A 26,761-nucleotide genomic window follows, 5' to 3' on the forward strand; every position below is an offset into this window, starting at 1 on the left:
TTCTCTTAGAACTCAATGTAAAAGTGTTTGTTCTCTTTGTGTTTCATTGTTAAAGGTAAACTAATTGTTTTGAGGCGGATCCAGTCCCTGTTGTGGCGCACAGGTGCCTTGCTGATCCTGAGCTCTTCCCACTGCGCCTGCGTCCCACAACACGCTGACACACAAACAGAGGAGCTATTGTTGGCCGAGGACTGGGCAGCAGTCCGCAGGTTCAGTCAGGGTTTATCTTACCTGTGGAGATTTCGTGTGAGTTATTTTCAAGTTTATAGAGAAAAAGAAAAGAAAAGAGCAGAAGTCAGAACTTGACTGCGCGCAGGTGAGGAGAGGGAAAACAAGCGTTGGCGGAAGGAAGAGAGGAAGGAGGACACCGAGGAGGAAGTAAATAAGGACGAACCCGACCGTTGGGCTCTGAACTCAACAGGTCAGCCTCATCTTCGGTGTCTTTCAAACGGAGCGGCTCGAAGCGACGACAGAAACATGCCGTACGGACCGTGGAAGAAGAAAAACAAGGCGACGAAGGAGCACTTGGTCGAAAACGAGGAGTTGAGCGGCGGACACGCAGGTGCTGGGAGCCTGGGTAAATCCGCCGTGAACGGAGCGGGGCTCCCGCCTCCACCTGCCAGCTTGCGGCCCAAGCTGGTGTTCCACACGCAGCTAGCGCACGGCAGCCCCACCGGGAGGATCGAGGGATTCACCAACGTCAAGGAGCTCTACGGCAAGATAGCAGAGGCGTTCAATATCAGCCCTCCTGATGTAAGTAATAATAATATTACTACTGATAAAAAACTCACCTGTAGTACGAGGTGGGCAGAGTTCCTATAATTGTATTCAAATAAGAGTAGTACGACTTCAACTTGTTTTTCCAACTACGGTAAAAGTTAAAAGTAGCCGTCCAAGAAATTACTCAAGAGTAAAAAGTCTACTCAAGTACTGAGTGATTGACGGTAATTTAATATTTAAAAAATACATACAGACCATCCAGAATATAAGTGGATATTTAGGTATTTTAAGGACGAAAATGACAATAATAGATATAAGTAACAAAATCAGGCAAAATAATTTTTTTCCCAAATCAGTTTCTTTCATTAAAAAAAACTTATGAAATGTTAACAAAAACGGTAGGTCTGTGTCTGGTAAATTTTTGGTTAAACCATGTTTGTTTTTCGTTCAGTGGGTAGAGAATTCAGAAATGTTACTCAAATAAGAATAGAAATGCTTCATAATGAAATTACTCAAGTAAAAATAAAAAGTACAACATAGTAAAAATACTCCTAAAAGTACTCCGCCCCCACACCCCAAAAATGACTCCAGTAAATGTAACTAGTCACTGCATATATATGCTGTTACATTAATTATTACCTCCATCATATGCCTGAAGCAGTACTTTTGTTTTCAACTTGTGATGCACCTATCCAATAATCACTGATCAATACAGGCCTGGTTTCAGTTTATCAACCTTGGGCAGAGATAGAAAAGGGAAAAAAACAATATTCCCCATTATTTATTGAATAAACATTGATTGAAGCTGTTCCTGGTCAATAACAATCTTTGTTTGCTTCTTGGTCTGACCAACTAACAAAACAATGGCTGATTCTATCTCTTACAGATTGATTTGTGCATTTATTAAATGTGCCAAATCTTGAGAACACCTACTTTTTCAGCTTTCAGGCATGTTTTTTTCATCTAATTTTTTTAAGCTTTTGATACATAAATGGGGAGAATCTTGGAATAATTTTATTTCTGTTGATACTGCCTCTATCTGGAAACCTGCTGCACTTTCTATCTCGTGGTAAATGTTCATTACACTTGATTGTTTCAGTAATTAATATTTGAGCCAACCTAAGCTAAAAACACAGAAGAAAAAAAATCACTTGCTTTTTGCTGCGTTCAAGTGTTGAAGGTGGAGTTACAGAAAGTACACAAAGCTTTCTTACAATGCTTTTTCTAGAAAGCTTTACAATTTTTTCTGATTAGGTTTTAAATAATTATCCTTAATGTATTTATAATTTTTGAAATTCTAATTTAGATTCTGTTGCTACTTGATTAAAAAAAACTTCCTCAACATCTTGTTACCTTTTCACAAAGGATTTCACACCTGAAATATAAATCTGCCCAAAAGTTATTAGCATGTTGCTTCACTCTTAATAGCTTTACTATAATACCAGTGGATTAAGCATTTCCTGCATCACACCCATTTACATGTTTCAACACCAATTAGGTGGACAATGATCAAAATCTGTTGATTTACTTTGAACATTTTTATTGCTCGAAAATTGAAATTGAAATCGAAAACTCCCTCTGCTTTTAATCTGGAAATACATCAGCTGACAGCATTTTCTTTGCTGAACATCTAATTAAATTATGTAATTTATTACACAAAACATTAATTAACTAGTGGTAATCTTCTGCTACTCTTGTTTTTTGTTGTTGAGAAAGACTTTGCAGCACAATTTTTTTGTTTATGGGAAATATTTACTCCATCTAATTATATGATTAAAAGGAAAATTAGTTTGGATGTGTTATAAGCCTTAAGGAATAAATCAAAATCAGCAAGTCACACCTTAAATAAGAAAAATGGAACAGGTATTGCATGAGGTTGGTAACCTTTTTCTACTTTATACATGTGTACTCATTATTTTTATGTCCTTGTTGTTGAGTAATTCTGATTTAATATGTCTAAATCTCAGGTATAATCTTAACTTTCTGAAGATTTTACATTACTCCCTCTTTCCTTTGATTGTAGTTCTCATCCTCATTTAAAAATCAAGGCATTGGATGTCCTTTGATTGCATTTTATTCAGACATTTGTTCTTTTTGTTATATTATTCCTTTTATTTTGAGCTGAAATTTTCATTTTTCATCATAAAAGATGTCTTAGTTGGCTGAAATGAGCTGACTCTATAGATTTTGTGGTGGTGACATTTTAAGCATCTACCAGGAGATTTCTACCTGAGTGTATTTTTTTTTTGTTAGTTTACACAGAGACCTTCTTTGTATTTTTTTGAGTAATTTTAGTCGTGATTGTATTTAAAAAGGATAATCATGACTTATTTATCATCTAATTGATATCTTCTATCTAAATGTGAATATTGAATTCCCAGTCGGTTGTGATTCTTATGTTTCTCTCTCTGCTATAGTTGTGATTTGTTAAATGCACATTTTAGTTGCTACTGTCTCCATTTAGTTTTTATTCATCTATGTAGGAATGCTTGTATTGTTCTTAGTGGTAAGCAGTAAAATGTTAGTGTAGGTATTTATAAAGTTACTGAACTTTTACTGTGATATTGCAGGAAGGAATGAAAGAATGCAGTTTAATATGTAGCTCTTCTCAGAAACGGCTCCTGTGCTGGACATTAAGTCAGCTTTGTGTCATGTCTCCAAAGACACGCCTAGTCAGCTCTTTCTGGCCTGCCTCACCTTTTACACCTGAAGTATTGAGAGTAATCTTTGTCCCTTCTCCGTATGCTGTCACCGGATACCTTCCAAACTAAACGTATCTATATTTAGTCGTAGTTATGGTGTTTATTCAGCATCAGATTCCAGTAGATGCGAGGGGAAAAAAAGCTGTACATGGAGGTCCTGGAAACAAAAGCAGGTTCTGTGTCTGTCCTTTGAGGTTGAACTATCTAAGCTCTTCTTTTGAAAGGGGAGCATGAGCGGTATGTTTTGTTATGTCAGATATCTGAGCAGGAAACCATTAAGATCTGAGTTGCATTGGTTTACAGTGAATCACGCAGTTTGGTTAGTGATGCATCAGTTTTTTAAAGTCATCAACTATTTAAATGTATCCCTAATGAGTCCCAACTCTGTCTTTTTTTGTTTTATCTGAATGGGACAGCGGCGGTTTTTCTATGGCTGATTGTTCCACTGAGTCTGTTTGTCACGCTCATTAGGCCTTTCCTGTCTGAACTAGTTTTACTGAAGCTGCCTCAGTTTGTTCTTCTCACAGTGACAAAAGACTTTTGAACAAGTTGTATTGGAAGACCAGCGGAAATGATGAATAAAGGAATAGTTTGAAACGTTTACTCACCTTTTTAATGTGAATATAGGGCAGAAAGCCATTGTCTTCACAGCTGAGTATTCACTTTAAGTCTTATTTTGTAGATATTTGCAAGCAACTAAAAGTGATTTGGAGAAAATTCTTCAAATCAATCAGATTGCGAGACAGACCTTTTGATAGACTTTGGTTATGTTCACAAAGCAGGAAAATGGGACCAAAATCCACTTTTTTTGCAATCCTTATTCAGCTTTTTCATGACATTCTGAACAACCCAATTCCAAGTTTTTAATTTATTTTTTCACCCATCAAAAAACTGGATTGGTGCTACTTTCATATGTAGTGCCAAATCAGATATCCGATTGATTTTAAGGTATCTGTAGTCTGTACAGTCATGTCGCATTTTTATGTCATTTTATGCCACTGGATTAATTATTATCTCCATCATGGCCATTTATATTAACTGTTTCAACACAAATCAGTTGGACAATGATCAAAATCTGCTTTATTTTCATTGATTTGCTTTGAAAATCCAATTTTTATTCATCTGAAACGCATCAACAGTGAAAACTCCCTCTGCTTTTAGTTTGGAAATATATCAGCTCAAAGCATGCGCTTTGCTGAACTTCTAGTTTAGCTAAAATCATATAAATGTTTATACATAAAAATATTTAATTGGTGATAATCTCGTGCTACCTTTGTTTTCTGTTGTTTGACGTAGCAGCATCTTTTTGCTCCATCTAATTGTACGATTAAAACGGCATTAAAGACATTAGTTTGGATGTGTTACAAGCCTTCAAATCAAAAGATCACACCTTAAAAGAAAAAAATGATTTGCAACATGTCATAATTCTGCAGCAGAAGAAGCCAAATGCTGTAAAACTGGGTTGTAAACAATGGCTGAAAATTATAATTATGATCTTATGGAAGAAGCTACTGAAGTGCAACCGATCACAATCAAACCACTGTTGGCTCTGACTTCACATCCAAACACACTTCTTCACAGACGTTGCAGTCAGTGCATCACAAAAAGCCGTTTCTATTATTTGTTCTTTCGTTTTATTAACGGCCTTTATATTGTTATGATCTTGTGACAATCTGTTGGCTCCCAATGTCAATAAACCTTAAAATTAATCCATAAACGACTCCATCCATTATTACTTCCATAAACAATTTGCTACTGTGTGATGACAACGAGTTGGGATCATAAATTGTTCTCACAGAAGTTCAAATGCCGTCGCATTTAATTAGTATTAATATGAACAAAAAACATTGGATTTCATCAAATCTGAATTTAAGACCTGCAGTGTGAACATAGACTCAGTTCAGGCTCTTTCCATGTCTTGTCAGTTTTCTTCACACAGTCATTTTCATGTTGATTTGGATGTTTTTGAAAAATGAAATCCTGCTTCATCTTCGTGTGTTTTCTAGCAGATACTGAAGGCTTTGGTTGTAAAAACGACTGGCACTGTGCATCCATGACTTCCTGTAACTTCAGATTATTCATGAAAAACTTACCATATACGCAGATTTCTTTTCAGTATCAAAAATATTCAAAATAAAAGGCAGCTTAGGAAGCTGAAACACCTAGACACAATGCGATTGGCTGCCGCTTACAAAGCAACCAATCAAGGAGCACCATTCATTTTCTTTGCTGCTGATTGGCTGTAACCGACCAGAGAAAACCAGAGCTCTGTGGATGTTGGTTTCTGTGGTAGTGTAAAAAGATCTTTTAATGTAGATTAATGCATATTGAGATATATTTTATGTTAGAACTATTAAAATAAGCAGATACAAATGTTTTTATGTTGTCTTTCAATATAAAAACATACCATTTACCCAAAGCTGTTCTCTTGGTACTGGTGGTCCACTGTATTTTAATTTGTTAATAACATCTTCTATTAAACTCTACGTCCATTTGAAGAAAATAAAGCCAGAGCATGATACAGTCACTACCGTGTTTCACTCTGGGTATGGTTTTCATTTCCTGAAGTTGTTTTTAAATTAAAAATGACTTCTTAAGCTGTAATAAAAAATAAATAAAGTTGGGCTTCAACGGACATTAACACATTGTCCCATCAGGTCTTGGAAGATTTAAAAAGTTCTCCGTAGTTCAGTTTTTTGGAGAATATATGAGATTATTGCAGCATGAACAGAACCAGCTCTGAAGCTTTTTCAGTGTTCTTGACTTTGCTTCCTATCTGAACAGTTTCCATCTAGTCTTCTAGTTTATATTGACTGTGGAACCTTGTTTCTATCCTCATCCTGACCGATACCTTTAAACAATGTAATTCTTTTGATTTGTTGTAACCTCTCGACAGTCTCTTAGAGGTGTAACTGTTATGTAGACTCACTAGAAGTCATGGTAGGTATGAATAGGGTGAATGCTGAAACTGAATCAAATGAGGCTTTAAGTATAAAGTTGTGCACCTTAATGCGTGTTATTGCTCTTTATTTTTAAGTTGATTTATGGAGCATATTTGTGAAATTAGCACAGGGAAGAAGAAAAAGACCCATTTTATCTCTTATTTTATTTACACCAGTGATGGTTATTTTTCATCCTTTACCATCTTATTGCAGCTTTAAACTGGGTGTTGTATAAATCCTATCAGGGACTAGAAGAACGTTTACATTTACAGGAACCAGTGGAGATTATTTTTCCATTTTGGCACACAGAGAAAATAATTTCCTGCTTAAGTAATGCCTTAATACTTGCCCAGTGGGCAGGAGAGTAAAAATAACAGCTCAAATCTCAGCATGCTATCAGTATTATTAGTTAATTATGTCAGGCAGCTATTTAACTATTAAACTCATACAGTAGGAGTCACAGATATCCATGTTTGAGAAATCTAAAATGACTTATATTACTTATTTAAATTATTTTGGCTCTTTTCCCTTTGGCAGCACACCCGGTAACTTTTCCCCCCACAAATGTAGACTTTTAAAAACCTGAGACAAACGCGGAAAGATCTGATAGTGCTTGTTGTTAGACTGCACAGATTTGAGCACAGGAAGTCTCCTGTGTCCGGCTCTGTGGGGCCTGCCTGAAATCTAACCAGATAACTCGTCACATCTTCGTCCCAGAGGACTCAGACAAGCAGCTCTGCCCACCGAGCCTCCTCCCTTCACAAACACCACCAACGTTCAGCATATCTGTGATGGAACTGGACTTTATTATCGCTGGACAGAAGATGAAATCATCTTAAAGCTAGGTTTTTCCCAAACTGAAGTTCAGCTTTTCAGGAACAAAGCTATAAATGTAGTTTATTATTATTTGACTTATAAAAACCAACACATTTTTTTCCAGGGGTGCACCGATTTATCGGCCAGCCGATTTATCGGTGCTGATTTCCTACATTTTGGGAGATCGGCCGATTTTCACATGTGAAGCCGATCTTATCCACCGATGTTATCAACTTCTACAAGGTCTAAAAATCAATCACTGTGCTTTTCTTTTCTCCTGTGAGAGACGTTAGAGTGACAAACTGGCCGACCAGGTCCTGTCTGCACATTTACAGTTAATAATAGTCACCCCATTGTTGCCAATTCAACAACTTTCTTGATATATTGAGCAACATTTCAGACAAAAAAAAAATGGTATCGGCCAAAATCGGAATCGGTAAGTTAGGCTTTTTTAAAGATCGTTAATCTGCGATTGGCCAGAAAACTGCAGTCGGTGCACCACTAAGTTTTTCCTTAATTGAAAGGCATGTTCAATGGTTTTTCCCAATTTGTAGAGCAGCTAAGAGAACTGGGCCTCTCTGCAATGTCACATTTATAGCACAAAAGTACAAGAAACGGATTAAAGATGGAAGATGAAGATGGATTAAAAATGTTACTTGTTTCATACCTGTTGACACTAATTGTGGCAATAGAGATTTGGTTTTAATAAAAAGATGATTTCTTGTTTTCTTGATTATTATTATTCAACTATAAAGAATATCTGATGCCACTTCTTAGAAAATGCATGTTGACCTCCGTTAGCCTAACGGTGTACAATGATATTTATGAACAAAAATCCACAAAAAGAGCTGATATATTAGAGCTATGCTAGCTTGCTGTGACTATGCTGGGATTTATTTTAACTAGGCATTAAAATGTTGATTAAAAATACAATTTACAGCTTCAGCTATTGAAATTTTATGCACAGCTGTCAAATCCAGTCTGCACTCAAAACTAAATGAAAAGACGGTTTCACAATGAGCATCAGTCATTATGACTGTGACATCTGTTTTATCCGCTGGGTTCGGACTAACAGAAAACCTGGCCAGTATTTTAGTGAGCAATAAATCAAGCTGGTAATTTAAAATTAAACAACAAACATTTCAGTGAATTAAGATTTTTTTTGGGCTATTTGTGCATATAGAGGCTGTAATGTAAATAAAGAGAAAAAAATAACAATTTGGGGCAATTTTGTTAAAAAAAAAAGGTTACTTGTTCCAATAGTGTCATGAATCAGTTGTAAAAGAAAATAAATGCATGTAAATTTTCCATTTGGTGTTGAATTTCCACGGCATGAGAACCCTGAGTAAAAATCTCACAGTATTTACATTAAAAATAAAATAAAATGTTTGTTACTTTGGTCTCCAACATGTCCACTGTGACATTTTGTGACCAAAATCTGACTGGTAAACTTTAATTCATTACTCCTTTTAAGACAGCAGGTCAGACTGCAGCGGTTCCATCAACACATCAAGAGTCGTGATTATTTTTTAACAAACTGGCAGCAGCTAACAGCATCTCATTGTTTTCTTTATCTGGAACTTATTTGTTGTTATCTTAATAATAATGCATTATTAAATTAGTAATAATTTATTAAATGATGCATTATGTATTAAATAATAAATGTAATTATTAAAATAATGCATGATTTGTTATTTTCATGAATATATAAACAAATGATTTGTAATACATTTATTATTATAACTTTATTATAATTTCTAATAATTATATAACTTTGAATATATAATTTATGTATAAGTTATATACTATATAACTTATAAAATATATAAATGTAATGAGTAAAATTGATTTTAATCATTAAATTTTACTGAGTAAAATTTAACCCAAGTTAAAGTTTAGATTAACATATTTGCATGTGTATATTTGTTTATCACATTTATTTATGTGTTCTGTATTTATAGCAACAAGGTTTCTTTCTAAAACCCTCAAACGGGTCAGATGCACTGATATCTGTGAATCGGTCTGGAGCTGTTTCTATGTGGCTCAGTTCAAGGTCTGCGTTTTAACGGCCGTGCAGCTGGAGAGTTTCAGGTGTGGCTCCTGGACTTTGCCTCCTGTCCACCTGGTTACCTGAAAGCACACATGAATTTATTTGCCTGCCATTTGAATTTCTGAGCTGTGGTTGCTGGAAAGAGCCGCGCTTGCCAGTAGTTTCTGTTTTGCAGATTTCAGATGGCCGTGCGCGCGTGAGTGAGCCCGGCCAGACGTTTAACTGGGGGCTTCGGGGGATTAGGTTGAACAATCCCATCTGGGCGTCTGCCTGCTTTTCTTGCATTAACCAACTTCCTGAAGTGTAAATAAACAAGAAGTTAATTTAGGTTAAACTCAAATTACCCATTTTTTATTTCCAACATACTTGCAACAGGATGTTTAATCATTACCCAAAAAGTTTTACTCGAGTAAGAATAGTACTAATACTGCAACATATTTTTATTTCAGTAAAAATAACAAGTAGCCGTCCAAGAAATCACTCAAGTAAGGGTAAAAAAAGTCTACACAAGTACTGAGTAACTGATCAAATTATCAATCATTTAATGTTTAAAAATTACAGAATAAAATGGACTAAAATATAAGTGGAAATTTATGTTTTTAAAAACCCAAAAATAACTTATGTAAGTAACAAGATTAGGCAAAATAAACATTTTTCCAAATCGGTTCCTTTCAATTAAAAACTGATAAAGCTGCAGGTGTGTGTCTGTGTCTGGTAAATTTTTGGTTAAAATATGTTTGTTTTTCATTCAGTTGGTAAAACAATTCAGAAATTTTACTCAGGTAAAAGTAAAAATACTTCATAAAAAAACTACTCATGTAGAAGTAAAAAGTACAGCATAGTAGAAATACTCCTAAAATAATATTTTTTCCAAAAATGTTACTGAAGTAAATGTATTTAGTTACTTCCCAACTCTGTGGATATTTTGTTATAAATATAGTTACTGATTACTTTTCTCTTCTTAACATTTGAGTTTTGCTGCGAATATGTTTGAGCTATTAGTTGTTCAGTTTAAAACAGAATCAAATTGTCTTTTAACTGATTGTGTAACAAATAAACATAAGTTTCTTATGAAGCTGTTAATGGTAGAAATGTAAAACAATGTCATCGAACAGAATATATCAGGAAATTAAGGCAGCATCAGGAATAAAGTTTCACACAAAAGAAGTTCTTTAAATTTAAAAAAAGAAAATTGTAACAACATTAATAGTAATAATACTGTACAAGGTTTGTCATGAGGAAATGCAAGTTATCTAACTTTCCGTCTTGGATATGTCAGTGTTTTATTAACCTGCCTATTTGTCCTTATCAGTTGTTACTTAACGTATTTGAACTTTTGGCCATAGGACAAACTGAGCATAAAAAAAAATGGCTCAGAAATCTGAATCCGACTTACTTATTTTTAATTTTCTTTTCATTAAATCAATTAGGACTTAAAAAGAAAAAACATGTTCTGTCTATACCAACATTAACCAGGAGCATTTACTTTTCTGAACTCGATAAGTATCTTGTAAATGTCAGCTACATATGCTGAGGTGCGTAAATTTAGATAATCTTGTATTTAGGAGTGCACAGTTTCCAGTTTCCTGGCTGATCACCAATATTTAAAAAGCCTGATTTGCTGATTCTGATTTTGGCCGATACTCATTTTTATTTATTTACTCATTTCTTTCGTCTTAAAGTTGCTAAATATAGCAAGAAAGTTGGTAAGTTGACGGCGTGGTCTGTCCGTCGGCCCTCGCTCATTGCAGAGCAGAAGGGAAGAGCTGCTGATTTCTCAGACCTTCGTGGAGGCAGATAAGATCGGTGGATAAGATCCACATGCAACGGCCAGTCTCTGACACTTAAGTAATTGGTAAACCCTTACTCGTATTCACTTCAATTTCTGTTGGATTCAAAACTGCTTCTTCCATTAAAAGAAAACTTTAAATCTTTTGAAATAAAAACTGGAATCGGTCGAAATCTAACCTGGCTTGTAAAACCTGAAGATGAACTGGAAATTGGTTTAGGCCAAGAAAAGCCAGATTGGTGCATTTCTATATTCTAATACAGGGAGCATAAAAAAGCGAGTTAAAGGCCGACTGGAGCCTGACGTAATTGATGTAGGTCATTGTTTAGGCGGAGCAGGTTTGGAAAGTAGCACATGGTTCTGATTGCTCTGCGTTTAAAGCAGATTCAGCTGAAATCTGAAACAGAAAGTCAGAGTTGTTGCCTTCTGGGCGTGGCGATGTGAGAATAGGGCTCAACCTCAGGTAAACAGAGAAGCTAATCACCTCTTTTTGTTCAAGGAAATATTTTCACTTTTAAATCAATAAAGGTGAAAATATTTTTGCTTCCTGCTACTTCAGGAAGCAGAAGTAAATATTACATTTTGCTTTCTTATGATTTTTTTTTTTTCCCAGTTCTGGTCTGATTTTATTCTGCTATCTTCATATTAAATGCATTATTATAGTTGTCACCATCTTTTAGGACATATTTCTCTCCTGTCTGTAGTTTATAATAATGCACTCAGGCCTATTTGTAGATTTTTCTGTGGATCATGACTCCAAATTATTTGTGTAAAATTTGCTTAATTGTGGGTTTTCCTAAAGGAAATGCAGCTTGGGAAGTGGAAAATATCTAGTAGCAGTGCTGCTTGACACACTATTCGCTGGTACTGGGGAAACAGCCAATCAAGAAACTGCATTTTACTTTTCCTTGCTGCTGATTGGCTGTAACCTGAAGAGCGGCGATAAGGAAGAAAGCGGATATTAGGATAGGTGGTAGTGTGTAAATGGTTTGCATTGTGTTCATTAAGGATTATTAAGATGTATTCGGTGTTTGAACTAATAAAATAGATGGTTATAATCGATTTTAAAGAGTGTCTCAAATATTTATGCATTTCAGCTATTTGTGGTTCTGGTCCGTAACCCCAACAAGTACCAGCAGAAGTCGGTAGAGTGAAAGTAGCACTCTTTCAACATATTTTTATTAAATTAAAAGTAAAAAGAAGCTGTCCAAGAAGTCACTCATGTATGTGGTAAAAAGTCTCTTCAAGTACTGAGTAACTGATCAAATTATTAATCATTTAATGTTTAAAAATTATACCACCAGACGGACCAAACGTATAAAGTTAAGTGAAATATTTGGTATTTTAAGGACCAAACTGACAATAACTCATGGAAATAGCAAAAAATAAAATAAGTCAAAATAAAATGTTTCCAAATCAGTTTATTTCAATAAAAAACATATGAAACTTTAATAAAAACTGCAGGTGTGTGTCCAAGTCCAGTGAATTTCTGGTTAAAACATTTTTATTTTTCATTCAGAGGGTAGAAAATTCAGAAATTTTGCTCAAGTAAGAGTAGAAATACTTCATAATAAATTTACTGAAGTAAAAGTGAAGAGAGCAGCACAGCAAAAATACTCTTAAAAATAAATGTAACTAGCTACTCCTCAACAGTACGTTTTAAAAATAAATGAGAGAGGATTGGTAAATTATAAACTTTTCATTCTGGATTTGTTGGACATTTTTGTTATTTTTAAATCATTTTTATTACAAAAATATGTTTTTTCACCTTGATAACTGGTATAGTGTATTCTTGTTTAGTTAGCTTAATAAACTGACTGGTTTGTAGTTTAAGTTAATCAGAAACAGGATTTTAGCCCAGATCAGGGAACCACCTTATTGTCATACCTGTTCATCTGTGACACTTCCACAGTTTGGCAAATGATTGGCCAGTCTTGGATGCTGACAAAGATTTTTTCTGGGTTAAAACATACAGCTCACATCAGCAGTTCCTGTTAACTATTAAAACTACCAGACAGTAATAACAGTACATCAGTATTTCATACTGAGTATCTTCAACAAAACTAGTAAACACACTTTGTTTCTGGAAGGTTAGATTCACTAATCCTGGAGATGAATGTTTGTATTTGAGTTTTTTTCTGGGCGGTGTGCTAAGCACAAAGTATTCATACTCTATGCAGATTTAGGTTGTAATATTTTAGATTTTACCAATGAGTTTCTTCAGACTGTAAGTAAAATTAACTTCCCTGCTTATTAAAAATTAAAATATCCAGGACAGAAATTATAGGAATGATTTTATTGCTGAAATAGCAGTACAGATTTCTCCTATAATTAATATTATGCGAATATTAATAAAAAAGTAATCAATAGATCAGACCTACACTGTGTTGACATTAAGTCAAGCAGAAAGGTTTGCAAATGCATCCTTTACTGCAAATCCAATAAAGAAATGCAGTTTTGTTGCTGCATTTTAGGCAATAAAATGTTTTCTTATTTAAAAAATGTATTTACTTATTTGCATTTCCCTAAGTATTTCTAATATTGAATAAAATATTTAAAAATTTTATCTGATTACTCAATTGATCATCAGAATAATTGATAGAATATTATATTACAATATAAAATATTATTTTGCACAGCCTAACATTGGTATTTAAATGGACAAACAATGATAATGTCTGATTAAGTTTAGCTGCAGCATAATATGACTGCATTACTGGTGTAAAACTAGCATTTTAAACTTTTCTGTCAAGATTATTATTTTTACATAACAAGCAGAAGAAAGGCCAAGTCTTGGCAGCGGTGGACGATCTTTAATAGACCGGTAACGACGACAGCGCTCTTTCAGAAACACTTAGCAGCTGCTTAAGTTCAACACTTATGAGTGGTTTTGCTACAGTTTCACCTTTTGTTCCCAAAGTCTGTCAAATGACAAGCAGCAAATTGAGAACTGTTCATCTTTAACAGTTCAACTTACAATATTGGTCTGCAGTTAAAGATGCTGCAGGAGAAATTACTTGGTTTGTAGTGGTGTGATTAAATCATAAAGTCCAGAACCTATGTAACATTTCTGCTGCCTTGTTCCTGTTTTGTCTGATTTAAGGAGGTGGATTAACAGGAGTTGTTGGTGCGTAAGAAACGGGTTTCTTGAGATTGAAGTCGACATGGTTTAAGTGCAGAGTAAATTTCAGAGGGAGGTGCGTCGTTTGTCTCGTCTTACCTGTCTTCACAGGAAGGAAAAGTGATCCCTGAGTGTGGGTGGGTGGAGAGCTAAAGGAGAGAGTCGCTTTGATTGCAACATTACTGCTTGAAAAATTTCAATTTTTTATTTATTTTTGCACCTACATTAAGGAGAAGTATATTTTATTAAAGCTTAAGTTCAGGGATTCAACTCTCTCTTTGGAGAAATGTGACGTGCAGTTATTTAATCTGTAAAGTGTATTTTAAATTAGTATGGAACCCAGATTTGGATTGTCGTCTTTCCTTCCTCATCAGAAGATATTAAATTAAATTCTGTTTCTATGCTGTCATAGCAATTTTCGACCTCAACAATTGTCTTCATTGCTTTTTAACAGTAATATTGCCATTGGAAGACTTTATAATAAGGCTTTGCTGAAACCAGTAAAACAGGGAGAACTTACAGGTGATTTGCCTTTGTTGACGTAGGTAAATGATTGTGTTATCATTTGCCTAAATGTGTCAGCAATTTTTTTGTTTGCTTCCTCCTCTGCTTTAATTCACTTTTTATTGTACATACAGGAGAGAAGCTGTGTGCATGTCTGGTTTGTTTGCATGTAGGCCCTTAAAATATTTTTTTATTGGCTAAAATGCAATAACATAGCATTTCTTCAGTCTATGCTGACCAGGTGAAGCTAAATAATCCCACTGAGTTCTGAGTACAACATATTTATGAACATAAATGCAAAATGTAAATCTTCTTTATATAGTTTTGACTTAATTTCTGCTCTTTATATGTTGTTCTTTAGCAATTGACATTTTTTAAAGTCTGTATACTCCAGTTAATGATTAATCGATTACTAAATTAGTTGACATTATTTCAACAATTGGTTAATCACAATTCATTATGATTAATGCGATTAATCGCTTCAGCCCTACCTCTTGTGTGTGGTTTGTTTACATCATTTAGGTTTTTCCCTTAAGGTTTAGTTGATATAAAATGGAAATACTGAACAGTAAATTGTTTTGGAATGGATTAAAGAGCAGCAATGGTTTCTTACAACCAAAATCTGACTTTTTGTAAAACCAAATATTTAGGGAGTTTCTTCAGGGTCATATTTAAACATATTTCATTCAGTGTGTTGTTTTTTCTTTTTGCATGTGTTCAGTACCGGAGTTACATGCCGAACAGATTGCAACGAATCTCCCTCTGATTTGCCCTTCTGCCATGCGGTTCGCAGGGTGTTTGCTCCGTGCCACAGGTCGTGGGAGGTGCAGTAGCTGTTCTTGTGAGTCAAGTGTTAGAGCAGAGGCTTTCTCTGCAACGTGTGACATGAAGCGGCCGAGCAGGAGAAGGAGTTTAATGCAGCCTTGGTACGAGCGTAGGCGTCTCTTTGGTAATACCCTGGCCTAAGTGGAGACAAGTAGGGGGATGAGGCTTCTACACCCTCTCCTTTTATATCTCTCCCTTTTTTTAGTTTCTCTATCAGCAGTGGCCTCCCTCTGTTTTTAATCCTATTCTTTATAGTCTGGTAGCCCAAGGCAACGGACAAGGCCATGCTAGCTTATGTGTGCATGAGCAGCGCCTGTTGGTACACAAGCAACGCAAGCCTTGCTGACGAGGCCTGAGTGGATCACACTGTTTGTTCATTCTACCATGAAATCAGAAAATAACTCTTACTCTTTGTGTGTTTTCCTCAGAAATCAGCTCTTCAGTAAATCCAGTTTGGCTCAGATTTTCCCATAGTTGGTTGAAAAAGCAACAAAACATGTAGAACTTGATTCTCCAGATGAGTTAGCTCAGGATAAATGATTTACACCTCCTCACCGCTTTCGTCCTGGGGTTTCAGTGTCTGTCTTGGAAGTTTCTGTATCGTGTGCACACTGATCAAATTTCTCTCGTCTCACCACCTTGGGAGGATATTTCAGTTACAAAGGTGTGAAGCCAGATTTTCACATTCCTCGCACAGAAGGATAGGATGTTTCCCTCATTGACGATGGTGTTGGAGGATTGAAGACCACATAAATACTAATAACTTTGCAGTAATAAAAGCACAATCCTCTTTTTGGTTGGTATAAACTGTTATATTGGTTAAATTATGTAATCTACACCTTGCATCTTCACAGATCCTGTTCTGTACCCTCAACACCCACAAGATTGACATGGAGAAGCTGCTGGGGGGGCAGATCGGCCTGGAGGATTTCATCTTTGCCCACATTAAAGGGATCAAAAAGGAGGTGGAAGTGTATAAATCTGAAGACGCCCTTGGTCTCACCATAACCGACAATGGAGCAGGCTATGCCTTTATAAAGGTAAGAAGAAAACCTTTTTTCTTTTGCAAACGAGACGTTGGAGACACGTGAAAGCACCAACTGTGATGCAGTTACAGCAAACGTCTAGTAATGCTGTGAGCACAGCTTTTTAAATTTTTTGTTTTTACAGTTTTATAATTAACCACAATGTCAGTTATTATGCAAAATTCACATTTTGGATGTTTTTCTACTTCCCTTTGGGTCTCACCTGCTTCTAAAAACAACCTAAGCACTTAAAAAAAACCAAAAAAACACCTGTCCATTTTTTGGCAACAAGTTACATTTTTTTGGTGTCTGGAAAATGAGCTGTTTCGAAAACCTCCTGATTGTTTTGCATATCTGATGTGGACTGCGCCATTACCTAGCAACCCAAACTAAGTTCCAGAATGTTTGGTCAGCTGTTTTTTCACTGTATGTGCTGTACAATGGCTGCTGGAAAAGACAAGTGTTTTTGTTGTGCTGTGTTCTTGTTGGTTGTGCAGGACGCTCCACTTCTGCTTTTCAAAGAAGTACAGTTGTATAATTGAGCATCTGTTTGCAGCCATTTTTACCTGTGAGTTTAGAGGCATGGCCAGTAGCAGCTTATTAGGATTTAAAGTGACAAGATGCCCTAAAACAGCTCAAAATAGACATCAATATTTTAGAATTATATTGTTGCAAAAAATTTAATAAACTTGTTTTGTATTGCTCACAGACCTATCCTGACCTGTTCAGGGAGGCATAATAGGTCACCTTTAGGGAAAAAAATGGTATTGACCAAAGCCGGAATGGGTATGTAAAGGTTTTGTTTTTAAAATTGGTGACCGGCCAGAAAACTGCAATCAGTGCACCGTTAATCTGACGTATCTATTCTTAAAATCTAATTTGTCCATATTATTTAGTCATTTATAAGACCGATTAAACCCCACTGACTTGTTAACATGTTCCCTACTGTAGAGTGTTTTCATTGTAACCTTGTAGAGCTTCACCATGGTGCATTCACGGACTGAATGAAGATTGGATTTTTAATTCCCGACAGGTTGGTCAAAGGTCAGAGCTAAAAACCTGCAGATTGGGTTCACCAACCGATTTTTGCATCCATATTTATTATTCTGTTACACAAGTCATTATGCTGGTACCTTTATGTTAATCATCATATTATTGATTCCAAACAATGACTGGTAAGCTATCACAATCTAACATCAAATAGGGTTTTTATAGTAACATGACAATTACGTCACAGGCACACATACACGCTGCGTATTTGTCATTTTTAAAATGGTAAAATAAGAAAAAATGACAGTTTGAATGTATTTTTTCTGATAGCTTTAAACTTAATTCAGCTTTAATATTAAAAAGCTTCTTCCTGCCTGTCCTAAAACAAACATAAAACAGCAGAATCTCAGGACATTACAGTGTATTTTAGGTATTTTAGATAACGATACCTTCATCCGGTCCTCTCTATTCTGATATGACCTGAATGTGTTTCTTAAAAATGCAATCATGAAACACAGCTAAAATCTCAAGCTCTTATCTGGTTTAGTAATACAGGCCTGATATCTCTGGTCTCGACCAACTCGTTTCTTTCTTCTGGTAGCTTTTCAAACCTTTATGTGTTGTGAGTCATGATGCATTGTGATGTGTCACCTTGTGTAATGGATCAATCTGCTCACATGCGACATCATGTGCTGCTGCTGCTGCTCTGCAGCTCCACAGCCTGACAGGGACGACTACAGGGCACAGACGTAGAGTTGTAGCATGAGAAATATTAATAACTTGTTCTTTGAATATAATCTAACAAGGCTGTCTGTATTTTTACAATATCTATTTACTAAACTGCAGAAAAAGCAATTTTGTTAACAGGTTTTATTTAGGGAAATGTTTGAATTTGTGTAGAAAATTATATAAGAGCGCACAGTTTGCAACCTGAAGACAAAAACAATATGCTGGGCTTGCATTTATTTATTACATTTACATTTAAAACATTGCTTAGTTTGTTATTTTATGCATGAAGTTTAATACCCAACAGCTTTCTTTCTGCACATTTAATACCCAATATCTTTCTGGCATTTGTAGAAACTTTCAGCCTTTGCCTAAACCCGCTTATCTTTGCAGAATCTTTGGGAGTCTTTTCGTTTGTTCATTCTTTCTTCCTTTCATTCTTTTTTTTTTCTTACTTTTGTGCTGTTGCATTTTTTTAGTTCTTCATTTCTACTGTTTGTTCCTTTTTTCTTCTTCCGTTTCTACGTTCTTCCTTGTGTCTCTTAATTTTTTCTTTTGTCCTTTTGATTCTTCATCCCGTTTCTTTCTTTTGTCCTTTTATTTTGTTTCATTCTTTCTTTACTTTCTTGTCCTTTTTCTTTTATTTCTTTTTCATTTTTCTTTTTGTTTTCCATAAGTACTTTCTTTCCTTCTTTCTTCTTTCTGTCGTATCTTATTTTTTCCTTTCATCATTTTTTAGTCCTTTCGTTTTTCTTAATTTTGTCTTTTCTGTCGTTCTTTTTTCTTTCATTTGTCCCTTTTGTTTTCTTTTTTTTTACTTTTGTCTGTTTTCTTTTTTTTTACTTTTGTCCTTTTTCATTTTTTCTCTTATTTTTTCTTTCTTTCATTTATTTTCCTTTCCTTCTTCATTTTTGTTCTTTCTTTTGTTCCTGTTTCTTTTGTCCATTTTTTTCTTTTGTTCATTCTTCCTATAACCCTTTTCCTGTCGTTCTTATTTTAATATTTTCTTCTTTCTTTTGAGGATTAGAACCACTGAACAATCCTCTTTCATATAAAACTCTGCATTCAGCTTCAACGTTTTTCTTCTTTTAATCTTAGCTGCATATTTAAGAGCCAAAACCTCATTTCTTTGCTGATTCATCTCTCGCCTGTGATGTTCCAGTCTGCAGGTCATCATTTGTTAGTAAAAGCAGCATTCCTCTAGCCTCTAATTTATTTCTGTTTTATCTATTCCTCTGAAAATTGAACATGACCTAAAATTCCTCACTTCAACCTTTTAGTTCATTAATCTCAGTTTTCCTGATAAGAGTGAAATTTATTACCTCTGCTTTCTGGAAATTACAACTTCTTCACTTGTGTATGAAAGTCATCTAAACACATCCAGTTAAAAAATGAAGGAATATTGAGAACTGTTTAGATTCCCTTTGGAAAGCTTATATTAAAAACTCATTTCTACTTTGCTGTTTCAAACTAATTTCACATTTATTTTACACAAACATCTCATGCATCAAGGAAAGCCTCACCTCCAACCATACTTCTTTTTTTAATTTGTTGGTCAGCAGGTTTTAGTTTATGATGGGCCTGAATCTTGGAGGTTCCTGGTTGTTTCTGGCCATCCTAACCAGTTTCCTTTCTAGCTGAACAGTTGGGTCAAATGTTTGAAAGTTGGATTCATTTTGGTGTTTAAGTTGGACTCTGATCCCAAGAAAACAACATTTTTAATGGATAGCTGGCTGTTGGCACCGCTAGCTAAAAATGTGGTTGTGCTAACACTAAAGCACTAATCATGAACATTAGTTCCACTAATGCTAAGTGCTACACCAGCGTTGTATTAAGCTAAAGCTAAAGTGCTAACTTCAACCAGACATGTTGCAACACAGTATGTCGCCCTCACCAGGGTCAAAGTTGTTACTGCACTTTAACCTTACCCTAACCTAACTTACCTGTAAGGTTGCACTTCAGGAAGTGATTCTTTGTAACAAACCTTTCACTCATGTTTTTAGTTTTATAGTTGTTGAATTTTGCTAATTCAGGACATCAGTAGATTTTAAACTGTTTACTGTGTAAAAATTGCAACCTCTACAGAGTTGCATTGTGGGTGCAGAATGTTGTTTACTGCACTGGTGGAGAATGCACTGGAAAAATACAAAATCCTACCAAGTAATGTTGGTCTAGTTCCTAGTGTAAATATCTTAGTGCATTTGAAATAAGACAAAACTAACTTATTTTTAAGCAAAATATAAGAACTTGCTTTAAATCAATAATTTCTTAATATTGGTGAAAAGATATCAATTCCACTGAAAGATTATTGAACATGTAAGAAGATATTTTTCCCATGTTATAAGTGAAATAACCTGCCAGTGATACTACCACTTTTTCATCAATATTAAGGAATTATTGACTCTTAAAAAAAAACTAGTAAATCTTACTTAAAAGTTACTTGTAAGTTAGGTTTCTTATTTCAAGTTTACTAAGATATGTAACTAGAAACTAGACCAAAATACTTGGCAAGATTTTGCGTTTTTTCAGTGTGAGGATAGGAAATGGAACTTCAAAATAAGAGCATCTAACTGAACGGTGGATGACCAAAACTTCAACATAGATGTTGAACTTTAGTCAACTGAAAGTTTGCAAAACAGCTAAGTAAATTAGCACTTTAGAATTTATCAGGAAAATTAATTTAGGGGAAGCTAAGTGCGATAAACATTTTCAGTTGGTGAAAAAAGGCAAAAGCACTAAATGAAAAATTAGCTAAGCTATTAGACGTGTGTGCACCATTGGAAGATGCTAATGTTACATTTTAACATGTTTGAGAATGTGTGGAGTGTTGTAAAAAACTGAGTCCAGAAAACAAGAAGATTTTAAAGAGCTTCACTGTTTCTAGTAAAAACTATGATATCCAGCGAAGTTTACCGTATGCTAGAAAGTCAAACAAAACGTTTCTCTGCAACTTCCTGTGAACATTTATCCAAATGTAGATGAGAATGTAAATAGTTTAGCCTTTTTGCATTGTAGAAAAAAGCTAGTTTTACTTTGTAAAATTGTTATTAGCATCTTGTAGTCACATTCGATGCTAATCTGCCCTTCCTCTGCCTGCATGGCAGCGAATTCGAGAGGGCAGCGTCGCAGACGAGGTGAAGGTGATCTGCGTGGGCGACCACATAGAGTGCATCAACGGACGCAACATCGTCGGGACGCGGCACTACGAGGTCGCCCGCATGCTCAAAGACCTTCCCAGAAACACGACCTTCACCATCAAACTGATCGAGCCCATGAAGGCTTTTGGTGAGTTTGAAACGGACATTTCCAAGATGAAAGATACAGTTTTCATTTTAAATGACCTTCTGTTACTCTTTGAAGTTTTAAGCATCATTTTCATAGATTGGATCTAACAATTATTCCATTGAATTGATGATTAATTGATTAATTGTATACGAAAAAATGAAGCTTTTTTCACATTAAAAGATGTAAAAATGATTCAATTCAATTCGTTTTTTTAAAACAAAAATATTATATTATTGCCTAAAATGCAACATTAATTATTAATAATAATAATTTGGAAAGGCTTTATTGCCTCTCCAAATATGCAGTTTTTTCAGGAAATTGCCTATTCTTGAGTTTGCGATTAATCGATTACTAAATTAGTTGACATTTATTTCAATAATCGATTAATCATTTCCACCCTAATCATTGTAGTTCTACTATAGATTTAATCTGCAGATTGTTGTGGGTATTTATTTATTGATTGGACTGTTGTGATGTCACAGAATAATTGACTGATCATTTGAACTTTTGTTTAATTTCTAAAGCAAAATTGCTATTTTAGTGAGAACCACAATGATTAGAAACCAAACTGTAAACACCCTGTGAAGCCAAATATACGTTTTATATTTATCATATGAAGGATTCATTAAAAGTATGACAAGATTTTATCCTTGGAGTATAATATTTTAGATGTGAATGCCAGATAATTTCTTTTTAGTCAGCAGCGTTCATTGTTGCACAGCAGTTATAAATAAAAAGTGACCAGGTGTTTGGCATTTAATGACTCACATCTTAGTCACAGACTAAGAAAGAAGTTTGCATAAAACAGTTTTATTTTTCCTCTTTGACAGAAATGCTTGAGCCCAGGTCAAAGGGCGGCAAGCCGGGCAACGACAATAAGATTGGCACGGGGAGGAGCACGCTGAGACTTCGCTCCAAAGGTCCGGCCACAGTGGAGGACGAGGTATTTCATCCTTATTTTGTCCTTATATAACCAGCCACACAGCGATTAGATGATTCACCGCGATTTTAAAGGCTGCTCTGAATATTTATGTCTGAAGTTTCCTCCGTCGGCGGGTGACGGCTGAGCTCTGGTGTGAATGTCTGAATGAATTATTCCACCTCGGATTTGACGTTCTGACGTCAGGTTGTGTTATTGATGCTTTCTAAACTGTGTGGTTTATATGTCAACTAGATCAGAGTTGGTTAGTAACTACTTACATTTACTCAATTACATTTAGTTGAGTAACTTGTTTTTTTATAAAAAATTTTACTTTTACTTTAGCAAAAATATTCAGATTTCTAAAACATTTTCCCATTTTGTCAACTAAAAACTTGTTTCTTTTGTGTTTTTTTTATATTAAAAAAAGTTAATGTTGCATCTGTATTAAGCCACTTTTAATCTCATGCCTGATAATAAAGATTTGTCTTTATTGGTGTAATTTAGTTTCAGACATAGTTGGGTAGTAGTTACATTTACATGAGTAACTTTATTTCTTTTTTTTAATATACTTCTAGGAGTGTTTTTATTGCATTGTATTTTTTTACTTGTACTTGAGTAATTTTATTATGAAGTATCGCTACTCTTAAGTCTTATTTGACTAAGATTTTTGGATTTTCTACCCACTGAACGATGAGACACAGTTTTAACCAAAATTCAGTTTCCTAAGTTTTTTATTAAAACAAACTGATTTGGAAAGATTTTCTTTTGCCTGATTTTGTTAATTTTTGTTATTTATATGAATTATTGTCCCTTTTGTCCTTAAAATGCAAAACAATTCCACTCAACTTTGTAATTTGGTCCATCTGATTATGTAATTTTTAAATATTAAATGATTGATAATTTGATCATTTACTCAGTACTTGAGTAAACTTTATACCAAGTACTGTTTTACTTCTGAGTAAAAATATGTCATAGTATCACTACTGTAACTTGAGTATAATGTTTGTGTTCTCTACTCGCCTCTGAACTAGATGCAGCTGTTTGCTGAGACAGAAATCACCTTCATTGTTCTTTAGCGAGGGAATTCAGGTGTATCAGCAGCAAAATGATGGGCAAAATATTTAAACAGAAAATGGAAATAAGCGGCTGTTGGAAAAAATGTCTGAATACATTAGAAAGTGGTGATATTTCACTGAATCAAAACTGTGATCTTTGCTTCAGATTTAGATTTTTAGCTACTTATATTCACTTTGGTTTTGTTTAACAATGTTTTATGGAACAACAGCTCTGAAAGAATGGCAACACTGTTACTGTAGTGCAATTAATATCATGTTATATCTAAATTTGTCTTTTAATGTTTTACAGCTACTCCTTTTATATCCTGTTAAAATAAATTAATATTTTATTGAAGCAGCATAATCACACTCTGAAAATTAGAGGAAAATCCATTATGTCGTTCAGCTTTTAAATATTTAGTGTGAGAAATATCATTTTATGAAAAAATAAGTAACCTCCCTTAGTTTTTAGAGTTGATGCCATAAACTGGCAAATAAAAATAAAAAAAAAAACTTTTTTTTACGAAAATTAAGTCACTGCATTTAAAGACGTTAATTTTAATTTTTTTTTTTTACACATCTTTACCAAACATATCGCTCTTTCTAACATGGCATGTCTGAATAAACGATGTTGAACAATACCTTAAAAGTGACACCCAATTCTATATGAAGAAAAATTAAAGAAAAACAATTTAAATTGTAGGGTGGAAATTAACCTTTTTTGTTTGTCTTCTTCATAAATGGGAGTTGCGTGAGTGTATTCCTTTAAAAATAACAGCTGTGACTGTCCACGCTGTTTTAGTATTTTATTATTACTTAACTTGTGCCTTCAAGGAAACTGGACAAAAATATTCTAAACTGTTCTTGTTTTGCAGCCGACAGAATTTGATGAGAAAGCAATAAAGAAAGTAGACGACCTCCTGGAGAGCTACATGGGGATCAGAGACACTGAGCTTGGTAGGAAAATGTTTTATTAGCTCATGAATTTAAAATCACTCCTGCTGAAGAAGTTATTCTCAGTATATCTGTTTAAAATGTTAAAAATGTAACTAATTTTTTCACTATTATTATTAATTCAATTCAAAAATACTTGATCAAAAAAAGAAATTAAATGTCAAAACTCACATCACCCAGCATCCTTAGAGTTGTGGTGAATGGTGATGGATCTCAGGTAGCAGTCAGTCCTGCAGAGACTCCATTGAGGCCTCTGACTGAAAATCGTTGCTTTATAACAATCTCAGGAGCATCATGCCAGAATTACAGCATGAGTTATTAACAAGCACAGCTAATCCACCTCATTTGCTTTTGCTGCTCCTGTTTAAACCCCCATCAGGGGTGATCTTTGCCCACTTTAGCCAGGGTTATAATAGTTTTATTTCATTCTTTTTGTTTAATTCGGTTAGTTTTAATTAGTTTTTAGAGTGCTTTTTATAGTTTTTATTGGTTAAATATTGTTTAGTTTGAGTTTAGAGTTTGTTATAGTGGTAGTTTTAGTTTTTTTCATACTTAATTTTTAGGTGCAGAATTTAATTTTTTTAAAGAAGATACCATTTTCAAAACATATTTTTATCGTTTTCTCCCAAGCTTTTGCAGATTATTGTAGATTTTGCTGACAAAGTGCTTGTGAGGAAAAAAGAAAAAATCAATTTCACATCAGTTTGAAAGGCTAATATATATATATATATTCATAAATACAAAAATGAAGAATATATCTATAATTCCAGTATGTAAAGGCTTTAGCCGCCCAAACAGAAGTTTGGTGGAATCAACTGACTCACTCATTATTTGGTTACCTAGCAACTCGCTCTTTCTGTGGTTACCTAGCAACAATCTGTTGAGTAACTGTGCAGCAACAAACAACTGTTTAGAGTGAAAACTGGATAAAACGGGAAAAGTTACGCTACCAGTTTGGCAGCATTTCAGGTATTTAAAACAAAAAACTAGTTGATAATCGACTAATATGAAACTCTTATATCGTGATACATTTTTCAACCATGTCATCCAGACTTCCTGACGAAAACACATTTTTTGATCCAGTTTTCTGAACCATTTATTTTTGTTTTTTCTCCCCGCCTCTCTCCAGCTGCTACGATGGTCGAAGTCGGCCGTGACAAGAAGAACCCCGACGAGTTTGCCATGGCTCTAGACGAGTCCCTCGGAGACTTCGCCTTTCCCGACGAGTTCGTCTTTGACGTGTGGGGCGCCATCGGAGACGCCAAGCAGGGAAGGATTTAAGTTTTCTGCTGCATCCCTCACACACACACAGACACGCGCGCGCACACACACACACACACACACACACACACACACACACACACACACACACACACACACACACACACACTCCTCTCCCAGAAGCCGACTGGACAAACAGGCAGGCTGGCGTGTCAATAATGAAATTGGCGTGTAAAGACATCTGGAATCCAGTTTCTGACACTGGACCTGCCTCTAGTGTGCAGAACGTTGACTAGAGTCCAGATGTTGCAGAGGTTTGTCACAGTGGTTATAAATTGCACCTTCACAAACTTAAATCTCCTCTTTCATACTCTGAATCTATTTTTTAGTTGTGTATGTTTGGATATACAGATGTGCGGCACATCTTTTTATAAATTTTTCTTTTATGTATACATATATATGTATGAGAATGTTGCTGATTTTACAGCAACATTGTGTAATTAGAATGATGCAGATTTTTAGCAATGTTTCTCTCGTCAGGTAATTTTATTTTTTTTCTGGTAGACTACTTGTGATTTCTCGTTTCTTGTGTTGATAGCCAAGTTGATAAGACATTCCTCAGTAGCTGCGTTTCCATAACAAACATGTGCAAAACTTTGTCGATATTTCATGAAAAATACAATGTTTACGTTAAATAAGAAACAATTAAAAATAACATGAATGAGTTTTTTGCACCTGATAACTCATTAAAAACCATGCCGCTCCATCATCCTCCTACCACTTCCTGTCATCTTCTTTGTCGCCCCCACCAGTAGTAACATCCGGTTGTTGATCACATGACTCATGTGATGTGGAAAAAGTGTTTCCAAAGCAACAACTAAATCCTAGCGCAAACGTCAATGGAAACGCAGCTAGTTTTAGTCTAAAGGGTATATTTACATGTTTGTCCTATTTCTGTAAATTATTGTCAAATGAAATCGAAGGCGTGGCTACAGCGAAGACCTTTTCAGAGCCGTCTATAAATTTCCGTAGCCAGCTGTTTGCAACCATAAGGGATCACTGTTGTTGCATAAAAACAAATAAAATGTAACATATTGTAATCTCTTTTTTGTCG

At 34.9% G+C, this 26,761-nt stretch overlaps 1 protein-coding gene across 1 annotated transcript; it reads left to right on the forward strand.

The window, feature by feature from the left end:
* Positions 1 to 115: 115 nt before the first annotated feature.
* gipc2 (GIPC PDZ domain containing family, member 2) lies at positions 116 to 26,747 on the forward strand. Its single transcript, XM_088014568.1, has 6 exons — positions 116 to 753; positions 16,324 to 16,509; positions 21,315 to 21,495; positions 22,326 to 22,438; positions 24,348 to 24,429; positions 25,556 to 26,747. The coding sequence occupies exons 1-6, from the start codon at positions 478 to 480 to the stop codon at positions 25,705 to 25,707; spliced, it is 990 nt and encodes a 329-aa protein (XP_087870694.1). The 5' UTR covers positions 116 to 477; the 3' UTR covers positions 25,708 to 26,747.
* Positions 26,748 to 26,761: the final 14 nt, after the last annotated feature.

This window comes from Poecilia mexicana, unplaced genomic scaffold (genome assembly GCF_051168715.1).
Source record: "Poecilia mexicana isolate PSO_F unplaced genomic scaffold, ASM5116871v1 scaffold_17, whole genome shotgun sequence".
Lineage (NCBI taxonomy): Eukaryota > Metazoa > Chordata > Actinopteri > Cyprinodontiformes > Poeciliidae > Poecilia > Poecilia mexicana.

Excerpts from the sequence above, each read along its gene's own strand:
- gipc2 (XM_088014568.1), top strand. The coding sequence starts at position 478 with ATGCCGTACGGACCGTGGAAGAAGAAAAACAAGGCGACGAAGGAGCAC. Across the intron at positions 22,439-24,347 it reads CGGCCACAGTGGAGGACGAG|CCGACAGAATTTGATGAGAA; the intron begins GTATTTCATCCT and ends CTTGTTTTGCAG. Across the intron at positions 24,430-25,555 it reads GATCAGAGACACTGAGCTTG|CTGCTACGATGGTCGAAGTC; the intron begins GTAGGAAAATGT and ends GCCTCTCTCCAG.